This window comes from Ochotona princeps, chromosome 5, assembly GCF_030435755.1.
Source record: "Ochotona princeps isolate mOchPri1 chromosome 5, mOchPri1.hap1, whole genome shotgun sequence".
Lineage (NCBI taxonomy): Eukaryota > Metazoa > Chordata > Mammalia > Lagomorpha > Ochotonidae > Ochotona > Ochotona princeps.
In genome coordinates, this window is record NC_080836.1 from 102,338,993 (window position 1) to 102,355,570 (window position 16,578).

At 49.5% G+C, this 16,578-nt stretch overlaps 1 protein-coding gene across 1 annotated transcript in view; it reads right to left on the reverse strand.

Moving 5' to 3' along the window:
* Positions 1-532: 532 nt before the first annotated feature.
* Positions 533-16,578, reverse strand: part of PDE6D (phosphodiesterase 6D) — a 70,047-nt gene continuing 54,001 nt past the window's right edge. The window contains exons 2-5 of the mRNA XM_004576735.4: positions 6,536-6,624; positions 5,843-5,968; positions 5,106-5,211; positions 533-1,077 (exon numbers count right to left, since the gene is read on the reverse strand). Coding sequence (XP_004576792.1) covers positions 996-1,077; positions 5,106-5,211; positions 5,843-5,968; positions 6,536-6,624 — 403 coding nt within the window. The 3' untranslated portion in view covers positions 533-995. The remainder of the gene's footprint in view (positions 1,078-5,105; positions 5,212-5,842; positions 5,969-6,535; positions 6,625-16,578) is intronic.

The window sequence follows — 16,578 nt, forward strand, 5'->3', positions numbered from 1 at the left end:
AAGTTAAAACAAACAACCATGAGTGCGTGTGTACTGTGGAAGAGAACCATCCCCTATCATACCTCAAAGACAAATGTCAAGGTCATGGGCCTTGTTCAGGTACAAGTGGGGAACCATTGGTGGCAGCTGATGACCAAACTGAAACACAGGGGGATCCCATGTTGTAAGAAATGCTTCTTCTGGTCACGGAGACAGGTTCACAGGTTCAAGTGTGTACACACACCCACACCCACACCCCCCCCACAGCCACTCACACACACACCCCCCACCCCCCACACACACCCACCCCACCCCCACACCCCCACACCCCCACACACCCCCCACACACACTCACACACACACCCACCCACACCCACCCACACCCACCCCCCCACACCCACTCACACACACACACCCCCACACACACCCCCACATCCCCCCCCCCCGCCCCCCCCCCCCACAAAGGTCTTGCGGCAGCCGGGCCTGAGTCGAGGCATAGCTCAGTTTGCACCCTCCCATCGGGTGGGTATGAAAGCAATGCTATGCTAAAGACTGTAGGAATTTTATAATTCATTTAATTACATTCTGTAATAATAATATCAGTCTATTTTACAAGTTAAATGTGTGAGCATGTATGAAATAGAAATGATAGGAAAAAACTAGATGTGGGTCAGGAACATGAAGTTTCCCCAACCAGGGGCCAAAGGAAGACGTGCGGCCTGCAGGGCCCCGGGCGCGGGGGCATCTGCCCTGGACGGCTGGCCCCCACGTCTGCACCAGGAAGGAGTTGAGGCACCGGTCCCGCCTCGGCGTGGGTTTGGGCATTTAGTCTGGTCAGTGAGAAAAAAACCACCTGGTTATCTACACAGAGCTTGTCCCTGGTGGCCGCAGGTGGGGTCTGCCAGGGAGGGAAGTGCCAAAACTCAAACTTTCGGAGGAAAAAAAAAAAGAGCAAAGGTGGTTTCCTCCTCCCTCCTCGCACAGCCCCAGATCCTTGAAAGGTACCCGTGCTCTTCTCAGACGTAGAAAAGTCTCACTCTGGACGTGCTGACAAGAAGATCGTCGTCAAAAAACTTGGTTTCTATGATAACGTTCCCACTGAAAGCAGGGAGAGACAAAGAGGGCGAGAGAGTGTGAGCAGGGTAGGCGTGAGTTCACTGTGCCACTCACCCAGAGCCTTGGCTTGGGGACGCTGACATGCTAGGCTACACGTGGCTGCACATCTGCCAGGACACGTGACGTGTGCTGTAAATGACACTGGGAGCCAGAGGATGTGCCTCTGGGGACACCCTGGCTGGGCCACACATGGGAGCCTGCGGACCTAGAGTGATGATTGGGGGACAGCTGGGGACTGCACACTCTGCCCTTGAGCAGGGTCCTTCCTGGGCCCGCTCCACGGCCTCCTGCTGTGTGCTGCACGCAGTCCCAGCCCCGACCCTCCCCACCGTCCAGCGGAAGCCGGAGCCTGCATCTGTGGCTTGCACCCTAGGGGCCAGAGCACTGTACGGGGGCCCTGAGGGCAGAGTCCATGTCCTTGGTGGGGGGCTGCTGAGGTCAAGGCAGCTGTTCTGGGGACCCTGCAAAGTGAGATATGACTTAGCCTGATGACATTATCACACACTTCCTGGTTTTAATGCTTGAAAGAAATCAGGCCTGACCAAGAAGTCCAATGAAGGCTATTAAGACTTGAAAACAAAATAAAAACTAAAAGCCCTCCTATATGGTCCTGTATTTTCCCAAGATGATTACTAACTAGTAGACACATTTCTGCTTGGTACTAATTACTCCAGAGGTAAATAAATGATCAATCCCTTGGCTGCTGACAGGCCAGAGTGACTGGGTTCGAGTCCTGGCACTGCTCCCATTACAGCTCCCTGCCAGTGTGTCCCGGGAGGCACCCGCTCATGGCTCAGGGGACGGGGTCTCTGCTACCTGCGTGGAAACCTGGGTTCAGTTCCTACTTCCCTGCTCCAGCCTGGCTTAACACTGCCCATTGTGAGTCTCTCGGGAAATGAACCTGCCTGCCTGCTCTCTCTCACATTAAAACAAGATTCATGAAAAGAAAACCATTAGGGAATGGTGCTGTGGTGTGGCAGGCTAATCCTCTGCCTGGGGCTGGCATCCCATATAGGTGCTAGATTGAGTTCTGGCTGTTCCACTTCCCACCCAGCTCCCTGCTAATGGCCTGGGCAAGCAGTGGAGGATGGCCCAAGTGCTTGGACCCCTGCATCCATGTGGGAGGCCTGGAAGAAGCTCCTGGCTTCCAGCTTTGGACCAGCCCAGCTCTGGTTGTCATCCGGAGAGCAGACCAACAGATGGAAGACCTATTTGAATCTTTCTTTCTTTTAACTTTGATTTTCAAGTAAAAAAAAAAATTAAATCTTAAAGAAAAAAAAAAGATACAGAGAAGAAACAAAAAAGGAAATATCTCATTTACAAATTGAATTGCTTTTTTTTTTAAAGATTTATTTTATTTTTATTGGAAAGTCAGATATATAGAGAGGAGGAGAGACAGAGAGGAAGATCCGTCCACTGATTCACTCCCCAAGTGACCACAACAGCCAGTGCTACACTGATCTGAGGTCAGGAGCCAAGAACCTCCTCCAGGTCTCCTACACGGGTGCAGGGTCCCAAGGCTTTGGGCCGTCCTCGACTGCTTTCCCAGGCCACAAGCAGGTAGCTGGATGGAAAGGGGAGCTGCCGGGATTAGAACTGGCACCCATATGGGATTCCAGCACGTTCAAGGCAAGGACTTTAGCCGCTAGGCCACGCTGCCGGGCCCTGAATTGGCTTTCATTCAGAACCTCTTGGAAGGGCTGCCCCACATGGCAGGCGTCTGTGTGGTTCCTTCACCAGGCCCTGCACGGAGATGCCACAGAAAGACTGCTGTGGCTGCCTGAGGGAAGCGGCAGCTGCACAGCTCCTGACCACATTTGTAGGCAAAGGGCAAATGAATTGCTCTTTGGGTAGAAAGCACAGCTCCTAACATACTGACCCTATTTTTTGGGAACACATTATCCTCTGAGGCAGAGCAGGGACTTTAGAAGAGTCCATTATGGGTAATCCAAAGTCCCGAGACAAGAGAAGCATGAGAGCTGGGACAGGGAAGTTAGCATGGACTTGGCACATATATAAAGACATCTTTTATTTGTCTGAAAGGCAGAGTGCTGGCGGGGCGTGGGAGGCGGCTGGGGAGACAGAGCACTCGATCTGCCGTCTGCTGGTTCACTCCTCCAATGCCCACCAACAGCCGAGACGGGGTCAGGTCAAAGTCAAGAGCCAGGAACTGCCTTCTAGTCTCCCACATGCTGGGGCCCAGGCACTCTTCCTTTATCACCTGCTGCCTTCCCAGGTTACTACCAGGAGCCTGGGCCAGAAGCTTGGTATAGCCAGAACTCAAACAGACCCTGTGACATGGGATGTGGCCTTATACATCTGCCTGGCTTTGGCGTATATGATGTGCCAGTTTCCTTCTGATCCTCTCAGTTTTTTGTGTGCAGGAGTAGTGCTCACTATGTTTAGAGATGGAAGACTAGGTTCGCCATAGGTGAAGTGTATCCTGTCCAAGAGGACTTAGTTGGTTGGGATAAATTAGGACTTTGGAACTAGGTCTAGGGCCCGGTGTCATAGCCGGGTGGCTGAAGTCCTAGCCTTCATGAGCCAGGATCCCACGTGGGTGCTGGTTCATATCCTGGCTGTTTCACTTCCCTTTCAGCTCCCTGCTTGTGGCCTGGGAATGCAGTAGAGGACGGCCCAAAGCCTTGGGACCCTGCACCTGTGACGGAGACCCGGAAGAAGCTCCTGGCTTTGGATCAGCTCAGCTCTGGCTGTTGCAGCCACTGAGGAATGAACCAGTGGACGCCAGATCTTTCTCTCTGTAAATCACTTTTCAATAAAAATAAATAAAACTTAAAACAAACAAACAAAGACTAGATCTAATCTAGGGACAGGCACAATGGCTTCAATTGGTTAATGTCTACTTCCAAGTGCTGGCATCCCATACAGGCACCGGTTCATGTCCTGGGCGCTCTGCTTCCCATCCAGCTCTCTGCTTGTGGCCTGGGAAAACAGTAGAGGACGTCCCAAAGCCTTGGGACCCTGCACCCATGTGGGAGACCCGGAAGAAGCTCCTGGCTTCAGATCAGCTCAGCTCCAACTGTGGTGGCCACTTGGGGAGCGAACCAGTAAATGGAAGATCTTTCTGTTCTCCTTCTCTTTGCAACATATGCCTTTCCGATAAAAACAAACAAAAGATCCTAAGCCTAAAGCTTTTTTTTAAAAGTAAGGTTTATTTTATTTATTTATTTGAAAGTCAGAGTTAGGATCCGGCGTGGCAGCCTAGTTGCTAAAGTCCTTGCCTTGCACATGCTGGAATCCCATATGGGCGCCGGTTCATGTCCTGGCTGCCCTGTTCCCCTCAAGCTCCCTGCTTGTGCCTGGGAAAGCAGTAGAGGACAGCCCAAAGCCTTGGGACCCTGCACCCGTGTGGGAGAACTGGCAGAGGCTCCTGGCTCCTGGCTCCTGGCTTTGGATTGGTTCAGTTCTAGTTGTTGTAGCTGCTTGGGGAATGAATCATCGGACAGAAGATCTTCCTCTTGGTCTCTTCTCTCTGTATATCTGACTTTTCAATAAAAATAAATAAATCTTAAAAAAAAAGAAAGGCAGAGATATACACAGAGAGAGAGACAGAGACAGAGAGAAGCAGAGTGAATGGTCTTCCTTTCGCTGGTTTACGCCTCAAACGGTGCCAAGGGTCAGGGCTGGGTTGGGAGCAGTCTTCCACATGGGTGCAGAGGCCCATTCCCCACCGCTTTCCCAGGCACATGAGCAGGGCGCTGGATCGGTAGCGGAGTGGCTGGACTTGAAGAAGTTCCCAAATGGGATGCAGGCATTGCAGAACCTGCTATACCACAGCACCAGACGCTCTCCTCTAAAATTTTTGATTTCTTTTTATCATTGTGCCTCTTTCATAAGATGCTCAGCTACTTATAAACTCAGCTCCCTGTCTCCTCCTGCCCTCTTGTCGCAGCCCGGTTACTGGCTCCCTGACAGAACCAGGAGCCCCATCTGCCTACAATGTCTGCTGCTAGACATACTTCCCAGGTTCCTGCAACCTGCACACTCACGTTAGGACGCTTGCTGGCATCATCTGGGACTCGGGTGCTGCCTCTATCAGGGACTGCCAGGTATTTGTGGAGTTGGGAATCACAAAGCCAAATTCGAAGAACCATTCTGAAGGAAGAAGGAAAAGCTGGGGTGAGCAGGTGCACCCATGTAAAGTAGGGGAATCTGTGTCCCCCTCCAAAGGTGCCATAAACCTCCCAGACTAGAGACCTAGGAAAAGGACACGAAAGCCTCCTCAGGCTGCCCGCTCTGAATCCCTTGGGGCCCCGAAGCTAACATCAGGTGAGGATTAGCCGGCAGGCTGCTGTGCCAGCAGTATTCTGCCATGTGGGAGCTAGACAAACTACAACACACGTCTCTCTCTCACTGGGAAGTTTAGCTCAAACCCCCTTTCACTGCATGGTGAGGACTCAACACAGGGTAGCCAAGCCATTCCCATGTTGGGATACGGCATGTAGATCTTTGAACACAGCCCTGATCAGGGCCACCTTCCTCCAGGTGACATGGTGACACTGCAGCAGGGCCGATCCATGCATCCACAGCCAGGCTCTGGGCAGCAGGGACCTGCAAGCCCCCAGCAAGGGCCTGCCTTGGTTTGTTTGGCGGGGGAAAGGCAGGTTTCCTGGTCTTGCAGGATGTTGAAGTCCTATCAGAAACTGACATGACAAGAAAGTTCTGGAAGCACTGTTTTGTCTTTTGTCCCTGCCACCCTAACTCTGAATGCAGGGTAGCACGATACCTTCTAGGCATTGTCCTTTGAAGTAAACTTTTTGTTCCAGGCGGAATTTTTCCATTTGCTCGGCTGAGGAGAAGTTCAGCTCTCGAGACACCGCTTTGCACTTGAGGATTTTCTTGGGAACACGGGCTGATGAGAGAAAAAGAACCGGTGAAGTCGCGCTCAGGGAAAATCGCGTGGCTACCACGCCTCGTTTCTGGGCGTTTCTTAGACGACACAGCTTGCGGGTGACATTTCTGATTGTGCGCTGGCAGTTGTGTTTTACTCTCTGGCTGAAGGCAGAGCCCTCTAACGGGCCACTCCTTTTCTGAATGACCTGCTGAAGCCCAGGCTAGCTTCCCTCTGGTTCTCATTGCTACTGCCCTCAGGCCCAGGGCCTTGTGCTGGTACCTTCCTTCTAGCTCATTCTATTGGTTTTAACCTCTTAGTTTTGTTTTTTTTTTTTTGCCTTCAGGTAGATAAAAATGTGATTTTCTTTGGAGAGGATGGGGAGAAGCTGAAGCCTTGATTTATACATGTAGGTCTGTTCTAAGACTAAAATTTCAGCACAAAATGTGTTTTGGGAAGTGGGTGAAAGGAACAAAAATGGCAATGATATGTGACTTAACAGCTGTGCCTTGGGGCTCACCCACGTGTCAGGGCACTGCTGCCTTAGCTCCCTGTGGCCCAGGCTGTGTCCTGGCAGTGGTCAAGTACCTTCATGCTCCACGCCGGGGACGGATAGGTCTTCGGTGCCTTGCCAGAGGATCTTGCCTGTCTCCGCATCCCGCAGGTTCATCCAATTTCTGATCAAGGATGGTTAAGCAAAACTGCGGCTCTGAGGATGGGCCCACTTTGTATCACAGGTGTCTCACGTCTGCTCTTCTGACCTCCCGGCAGGTTGGCCATACTGCTGAGGGTCACGAAGGAGAGCAGACATGCTACAGAGCACGCAGAAACTGGATGTTCTATCTATGCCACACAAGGAGGGTGCTGCTGACACTCTTTGGAAAACAGTATTAAAACTCAAGTTTATGAGATCTGTGACTGGGAGGTGACCTGATAGAGCAGCTTGGAGACTCCACTGTCAGGATGCAGTCCTTGCAGGTAAGCACAAGAACCAAGCCTGGGAGTAGCCTGGACCAGGTCAGGTTGCAGTACCTGCCAGCATACGTGTGGCTCAAGACTGAGGGTGGGCCAGTTCACAGCACCCACTGGCAGATGGGAGAATCAGGACTGGGTACAGAACAGGCTGGGTTGGGCCACAACACCAGCTAGTTCACATTAGGGCTAGTTCATACACTGGGGGCTGGCTGGACTGGGCTAAGCTATGAGCACTTACGAGCATAAGCATGAGCTGTGACTGGGGGTAGACTGGGCCAAGCCCACCCGCTGGTGAATGCCAGTACCTACAGCTGCCTATTCTATTTTTCATTTTTTAAAAAATATGTAGGGAAGGTGGGGAACACCGGGCTGGGAACACACCACCCAGCCCCCAGGTGGGGGGGTGCTGCAGATCACTCAAGGAAGGGGACCTGGGGATGTATTAGAGTGGGAGTGTCTGAGGGCATATTTCACAGGGTAGGAATGACTTCTGGGGGCTTCCATGGACTGGGCCATTGCACTCACAGGCGAGGGAGCTGAGTGCACGACTGGCCAAGGCACCTACCCACATGGGAGACCTGGGCTGGGTTAAGTGATGTTGCCTGCCACCCGCTGGTACACACAAAAGCTGGGGCTGGGGGGCATTCCTAGCTGGGCTAGGCCGCAGCACGCATCAGAACATATCTGGGGGCAGATTCTTTAGGGAACTTGTGGATTTTCCTGTGTGGGACTGCAGCATTCTCTGGTTTGTGCAGAGAGCTGGGTGTGGTGACAATATGAGCCAGGCTGGATCACAGAACTCAGGGAAGGAGGCAGTGCTGGCCCAGGCTGCAGCACCTGCCACCACATGCAAAGGTGGGGACTGAGGGCAGACCATACCAAACAGGGTTGTGGCATGCATGAGATCTGTGGCTGGCAGCAAGTCTGGATGGAGAACTTGGGGAACTCACTACTAGGCTGCAGTTCCCGCTGGGGAGCACAAGTACCAGGGCTGGGACTGGGCCTGATCAGGCAAGGCTGAGCTAGGTCTAGGAATAGGCCTTGCTGGGTCAGGCCACAATACCCACTGACGTGCACATGAGATTGAAGACAGGGTATGGGTTGTGCCCAGCTGGTCTGGGCTACAATACTAGCCAGTGAGAACTGAGACTGAGGGTGCGCACCTGCCTCCATGTGTAAGATATGGGGCTGGGAATGCTCGGCAGGGGAATTTTGGGGACTCCCCTGCTAGGCTGTAGCTCTCACTGGTGAGTGTTAGAGCTGGGGTTGGGGGTAGACTGGCCTGGGCAAGGCTGCAGTACCCACATCAGCATGTGCATGGACTGGGTTTGTGGTTTGGGCTGGGCTCCAGCACCTGCTGGCCTACCCCTAGAGCCAGAATGGGGGTAAGCCACAGTACCTGCCTGCAAGTGCCAGGACTGGGTGCAAGTTTTGTCAGACTACATCACAGCACTGCCTGGCAAATACAAGATATGAGGCTGGGAGTGGGTCTGGTAGAGAACTGGGCGCTCTCCTATTGGGCTTGAGCTCCAGCTGGTGAGCATGAGATCCAGGGCTGGGAATGGACCAGGCTGGACAGAGTGGTAGCACCCATCGGCATATGTGTGAGCTGGGCGTGGGGGTGGATCAGGCTGAGCTAAGCTGCAGTACCCATGTGTATGCATGAGAGTCAGACAGGATGCAGGACACTACCAGGGTAGGCTGTAGCACATTGCAGTATGCATAAAAACCAGGGCTGGGGGTGGCCCTGGTGGGTTTTTTTTTGGGTCATCCTGATTAGACTGTGACACCTGCTGGTATGCTTGAAGACCAGGCCTGTGGTGGCCTGGGATGGGACTGGGGTATACACATTGGCTGGCGCAGCTGAGACCAAACATGACACTACACTAGCTGGTGCACACAAGAGTCAAGTGTGAGGTCACCTCAGGTGAGGTTTCTTGGGGGAATTCCCAGTTAGATCACTGGACTCAAACCCCAGCCACAGGGAAACTCATAATGTATGTGAACCAACAATGGGATTGGGCCTCCTCAATTGCTGATACCTGTGCAGTGGACAGCATGCCCACATGCACACGGAGGACATGACAAGTGGCTCTTCTAGGCCAGAAGAGGACGTTAAATGCCTCATCAGATAGAAAGCAGAACAGGTTGGACCATTCTCCTGGCCAGGTTTTGCAACATGTGGATACACTAAGGTAGACTTGGTGAGCCAATAGACCTTGGAAAGATTTTCTCAACCCTGGTGCAACAACGCTGACGACATCTCAGAATTACCAAAACTACTAAAGTAATACCCTTGGAACACTCTTTCCCACGCCGGGTCTCTAACGTCATCAAATGACTATCCCCCATCCCCGATGCTAATATAGTTGGAAAAAAAGGAATGACTCCTCTTCTTACCCTCCTTCAGATACAAGTGAAAAAAAATGGAAACGTTTGTCCCGCTCACCTTCCTCCACACCTTTACACGCCCCACCCTAATCAGAGATCCATATGCATGTATATCCCTCTCTTATGTAACAATATTTAAAATTAAAAAGTAAAACAAAAAAGCAATCTAGGGCCCGGCGCCATGGCCTAGTGGCTAAAGTTCTCGCCTTGAACGCACCGGGATCCCATATGGGCGCCGGTTCTAATCCCGGCAGCTCCACTTCCCATCCAGCTCCCTGCTTGTGGCCTGGGAAAGCAGTTGAGGACGGCCCAAAGCCTTGGGACCCTGCACCCATGTGGGAGACCTGGAGGAAGTTCCTGGCTCCTGGCTTCGGATCAGCATAGCACCGGCTGTTGTGCTCACTTGGGGAATGAATCATTGGACAGAAGATCTTCCTCTGTCTCTCCTCCTCTCTATATATCTGACTTTCCAATAAAAATAAAATAAATCTTTTTTTTTAAAAGCAATCTAGAGGAAAAGAGGGACTATAGACACACAAACTTAAAAGGGTGTATTGGGGGCTGGCGAGTGGCACAGTTTCAGTGCCTGCAATGCCAGCATTGTACATGAAGGCTGGTTCCAGTCCTGGTTGTTCCACTTGTGATTCAGCTTCCTGATAATGTGCTTGGGAAGGCTCAAATGCTTGGACCCCTACACCTGAGTGGGGGACCCAGATGGAGTTCCAGGCTCCTGCTTTGGTCTGGTCCAGTCTCAGCCACTGCTGCATTGTGGAGTGATCTATCAGCTCGCTCGCTCTCTCTCTCTCTCTCTCTCTCTCTCTCTCTCTCTATATATATATATATATATCTCATGCAGGAAGATACTGTGATGTAACCAATGAACCAACAATCAATGTGAGTCAGACTGCTCATGATCTACATCAAAAAATTGTAAAACCTAATGTACTGGGCCTGGTGGTGTGGCCTAGTGGCTAAAGTCCTCGCCTTGAACACGCCGGGATCCCATATGGGCGCCGGTCCTAATCCTGGCAGCTCCACTTCCCATCCAGCTCCCTGTCTGTGGCCTGGGAAAGCAGTCGAGGATGGCCCAAAGCTTTGGGACCCTGCACCCACGTTGGAGACCCAGAAGAGGTTCCAGGTTCCAGGTTCCAGGTTCCAAGCATCGGATCGGCACAGCACCGGTCGTTGGGCTCACTTTGGGAGTGAATCATCGGATGGAAGATCTTCCTCTCTGTCTCTCCTCCTCTCTGTACATCTGACTTTGTAATAAACAATAAATAAATCTTTAAAAAAACCTAATATACTTTCAAAACCCTGTGCTACTCGGAAATGGGGCGGGAGAGCAGAGAAATCTTCCATCTCCTTAGAATGTGTGAGGAAGACGTGAAGTATAACCTATCAGGAACATAACAGGTAACTTATAGAAAACAGATTCAAATCAGCATTAGACAATAGTAATACTACAAAGACATACAGGGGGAATCAAGAGCGATCCTAACAACCTCTTAATAGGAGGTCATATGCACAGAGTAGGGGGGATCCCAGAGCGGAGCTGGGGGACAGGAGGAGGCTTGTATCCTAACCGGGGAGACTCCCGGATCCTCACCAAGGACTATCAGTACGGGCACCAAGGACTACATCCCAGCTGCCAAAGAGACCACGGGGAATTGGAGTGCCTTCGGAGGCCGAGAACTCTGAGGTCATCCACCAACTTTTGGATCTACCACACAGGATGGAGGAAGCCCAATTCCTTCCTCACAGGATCCAAGGTCATTGGAACAACAGCCAGGAACCCTGAGCAGTTCACAGAAACAGAACAGTAAACTTCCTTCGGGACTAGGGAAAGGAGCTTTCTCTGGTCCTTACTTAGTTCCAACTTTGGATCCCTACCCTCTCTCGCAATGACCATCAGGGTTGCTCCAGAGCCCTCCCACCCCCTAACACACACACACACACACACACACACACACACACACACACACACACACACACACACATTAAAATAGATAGGCAGAGAACAACAAGGAAAGCTTAGAACCACACAGGAAATGGTCAGCATGGACTCACACATACCTTACTAGGTAGGACACAAAGATTAATTACTCCTCACTAAGGTATTGAAGATTTCTCTGCACACCCCTCCTAAAACTGTTCTGCACCTCAATTGTTGACGTATGCCTTGTTAGAATTATAACCCAGTTTAGACTTTCCTAAAATCTGCCAAGTTCAGCAAAATTATGCTTCAATACTATAAACTGATAAATACTAAAATGAAAATAGACATGAGACAGCCGAATAGTACCCGATAGCCATTTTAAGGTGTAAAGCAGCCATTTCTGTGTATAAACTAAAATTGAAATGTCAATGAAGTAGTCACAGGATGTGGTTAAGAACTTGCATTTTTTTTAAAGATTTATTTTTATTACAAAGTCAGATATACAGAGAGAGGAGGAGAGATCCGAAGCCAGAAGCCAGGAACTTCCTCCAGCTCTCCCACATGGGTGCAGAGTCCCAAGGCTTTGGGCCATCTTCAACTGCTTTTCCAGGCCACAGGCAGGGAGCTGGATGGGAAGTGGAGCTGCCGGGATTAGAACCGTCGCCCATTTGGGATCCCGGCGTGTTCAAGGCGAGGACTTTAGCCACTAGGCCACGCCGCCGGGCCCAGAACTTGCATTTTTTTTTTTTAACATATTGGTTACTCAATACCATGTAAATTAATTCCATAATATTGTTAATTGTCGTTGATGTTATGTTGTGGCTTTAAATTAATCGGGATGATATTCTGCCAGCTCTGCCTTCAGACCAGAGATGGTCTCCCCAAGAAACTGTTGAATTTATCTGGACAATAAGATGCTGGACTCTATGCTTGGTATACTCTTGCAATAAAAGAATCTTGACTGAATTTGAAATGTAATACAGCAACAAGGTGGAGGAATCCACCATGGGGGGAGGGTACGGGGAGGGGTGGGGGGATTCCCAGAGCCTATGAAACTATGTCACATAATGCAATGTAATTAATAAAATATATATATAATAAAAAAGAGATCCTTACACTTCCAGGAGCCTCTTCAATATAACTCAATACTAAAAAATGACCTTTGTCCCCCTTCAGCTCCCTGTGTGCTCTGCAGTGACTCCCTCCTTCCTGTCTAATGGACTCCCGTGTAGCAGCTGCCAATTCTCCCAGGATCGCTTGTACCTTTTTCTTCTCTGTGTCACAGGACCCCAGCATCTCCCACCTTCTCAGGCCCTTGTTCCATTTCCCGCTTTCTCTGCTCTGTTTTTAACTTCTTTCCCACCCGTTTCCCTGCCCCCATTTGAATACCTACCAAATTCTCCATCTATTTTATTTATTTATTTTAAAGATTTATTTATTTATTTATTTATTTTTTAAGATTTATTTTATTTTTATTACAAAGTCAGACACACTGAGAGGAGGAGAGACAGAGAGGAAGTGGAGCCGCCGGGACTAGAACCAGCGGCCACATGGGATCAAGGCGAGGACCTTAGCCACCAGGCCATGCTGCCGAGCCCAAGATTTATTTATTTTTATTTTTATTGGAAAGTCAGATATACAGACAGGAGGAGAGACAGAGAGAAAGATATTCCATCCAATGACCCACTCCCTAAGTGGCTGTAATGGCTGGAGCTGAGCTGATCTGACCAGGAGCCAGATGCCTCTTCTGGGTCTCCCACGTGGGTATAGGGTCCCAAGGCTTTGGGCTGTCCTTGACTGCTTTCCCAGGCCACAAGCAGGGAGTTGGATGGGAAGTGGGGCCACTGGGATTAGAACTGGTGCCCATATGGGATCCCGGTGCGTTCAAGGTGAGGACTTTAGCCACTACTAGGCTACCACACTGAACCCCATTTATTTTTATTTTTTAAAAAGATTTGCTTAGTTTCATTTGAAAGTCCGATTTTCAGAAAAAAAAAAAAGACATCTTCTGTTGATTCACTCCCTAAATGACTGTAATGGCCAGAGCTGGGCTGATCCAAAGTCAGCAGCCAGCAGCTTCTTCTGGGTCTCCCATGTGGGTGCAGGGGCCCAAGGACTCAAGCTGCTTTATGGTCCATAAGCAAGGATCTGGATTGGCACTGAAGCAGTTGGCACTAGAACTGGTACCCATACAGGATGCTGCTGCTGCAGGTGCGACATTTCCTTGTTGAGCCATTGCACCAGCCCTGAAGCTTTCCTTTGAAATAAAGCCTCAGGCGTGCACATCTGCACTCCCTTATCTGGCAATGCCCATTTGCCTCCCACACTTGGTACGAATGGTGCCTCCCTCCGTGCTGATGCCTTGTTTTTTCTCTGTTCCTAGAGGACCTTGTGCAAGCCTCCAACATCCCGTGTATAATACTGTAGCTTAGCGTACTGTGTACCTCTGTGCTTCCCACTTGGCCAACGTAGTTTCAGGATCTCAACTGTATTTTACCTATGGCTGGATTCTAATTAACTTTCATATTACATGCTTAATAAATGACTGCTGAATGATAAAGTAGAGGAAACTCTAAAATTATCAATGTGTCACTTTGAGAAGTTGTTGCTATATCTAAGCAGTAATCTGTAACAGAACTATAAAGTACATGAGGTTTATTATTCATTATTATCAGAATGAAGTGAGGCTTGAAGAACACATTTTAAAACAGGACACATACAGAATTCACCATAAGTTTGACATATATAGTACTGATCTATTAAAAATATTTTAAATATAGAAAGCAAGAGGAAAAAATTATACCACTAATGCCCTCCATTAATATTTCCATGTATATTGTATTCTTCCTTTTTTTACTATGGAAATAAACGTGCACTCATGTGCCCTTATATGAGCGTCTAAAATGGCAACACCCCTACTTTGTGCAGATGTACATCCTTCTATGTCAATAAAAAGTACAGTTTCACTTAAAAAAAAAAAAAGAAAAGTCAGATATACAGAGTGGCGGAAGGACAGAGAGGAAGATCTTCTGTCTGATAATTCACTCCCCAAATGACCACAATGGCTGGTGCTGAGCTGATCCGAAGTCAAGAGCCAGGAACTTGTTCCGGGTCTCCCACACGGGTGCAGGGTCCCGAGGCTTTGGGCCGTCCTCAACTGCCTTTGCAGGCCAGAAGCAGGGAGCTGGATGGGAAGTGGAGCTGCCAGGATTAGAACCCATATGCCATATGGGATCCTGGGGCGCTCAAGGCGGGTACTTTAGCCGCTAGCTCACTGCTGGGCCCCAACCTAAGAATTTATATTTCCTGGTTTCTATATTGCCCAATTGAATAAATGAATTTAATCAATAACACAATTTTTAAAATTTGAAACAAAGTTACACACAGACACACCCACAGAGAAAGAGGGAAAGAAGGAAGGAGGGAGAGTGAGAGAGAGAGAGATAGAGGGAGAGACAGACAATCTACCCACTGGGTTACTTCCCAGATGGCTGCAACAGTCAGCTCTGGGCCTGGCTGAAGCCAGGAGCCAGGAGCTTCATCTGCGTCTCCTATGTGGGTGGCGAGGACCTAGACATTTGGGCCATCCTCTGCTGTTTTTCCCAGGCCAGCAACAGAGAACTGTATTGGAAGTGGAACAGCCAAGCCCCAATGGGCTCTCATTCATGATGCCAGCATTGCAGGTGGTGGTTTTTACTTGTTATGCCACAATATCAGCCTCAACAATATCAAATCTTAAACATTCAGAGAGCAGAGCCCGGCATGGTAGCCTAGTGGCTAATGTCCTCACCTTGCATGTGCTGGAATCCCATATGGGTCCTGGTTCTAATCCCAGTGGCCCCGCTTCCCTTCTAGCTCCCTGTCCACCCTCTACCCTCCTCTCTGTATATCTGACTTTCTAATAAAAAAAAAAATCTTAAACCAAACATATAGTTTGATAGTGAGACTAAAGAACACAAGAGTAGAAGACCAAAATGAGGAAAAGCTCTAAGAAACAGAGAACAAAAATAATAATGGGGGAGTAAACATACAAGATATGCAGAACAGTACAAAATGGCCACAGTCCAACTAAGAGGGGCTTAGAACGAAGATGTCGTCAATGCATTAACTCACGGGCCAGTACACGGAGGCAGCGCACTAAGTCTCCAACACTGCTGATCCATAGAGGAGAGCCGGTTCAGTCCTGGCTGTTGTGCTTTCAACCCAGCTCTCTACCAATGAGCCTGGGAAAGCAGCAGAACATGCCCAGGAATGTGGGCCTTTGCCATTCATGCGGGGGATTCAGGCTTCAGTCTGGACCAGCCCTGGTGGCCATGGTGGCTATGTGGGGAGTGAACCAGAGGATGGAAGGTCTTTTTCTCTCTGTTTACTACTCTGCCTTTAGAGAGAATTAAAAAAAAAAAAAACCTCAAGAAAAATTCCCAGAGTGAAAGTGTCCAGCAAATGCCCAGGTCATAGTGATTTGTGGGGGAAAAAAAAAATCAAAGATAAAGAGAAGCTTCTTGGGCCCAATGCGACAGCATAATGGTTAAGGTCCTCGCCTTGAATGCACCGGGATCTCATATGGGTGCCGGTTCTAATCCTGGCAGCTCCACTTCCCATCCAATTCCCTGCTTGTGACTTGGGAAAGCAGTCGAGGATGGCCCAAATCCTTGGGACTCTGCACCCGTGTGGGAGACCCGGAAGAGGTTCCTGGCTCCCGGCTTCAGATCGGCGCAACACTGGCCATTGTGGTCACTTGGGGAGTGAATCATCGGACAGAAGATCTTCCTCTCCATCTTTCTTCCTCTCTGTATATCTGCCTTTCCAATAAAATAAATAAATCTTAAAACAAAAACAGAAGCTTCTTTCCAGAGGGGAAACAAGTAAGCAGATAAAAAGTTAAACCTAGAATGGGAAAAAAACCAAACAGAATGAACCAGACTTCTTAAAGAGGAACCTTGGAATGTAGAAGAAAATTGAATGGTGCCTTTAAAATTCCCAGGGAAATGACTCCTGAAACAAACAAAAAAGATTTTTACTGTCTCAATAAACTACAGATAATAATCCAATAAATTACAGACATTTGTGAAGATAGGCCAATGGCTCAGCAGGGAACTTGCTTCCCAGGAAGCCTGCCTCTCACACAGGAGTGTCTGCTTGAGTCCTGCCTATTCCCCTTCTAATCTAGCACAAGTCAGCAGGTGATGGCTCAAGTCCTTGGATTCTTGCTGCTCATGTGGGAGACCTGCATTGATTTCTGGGCTCCTGGCCTCAGCCTGGCTTAGCTCTGGAGGCTGGAAGCATCTTAGGAGTAAGTTAGCGGATGTCAGAAAAAGTAGACTGAGCT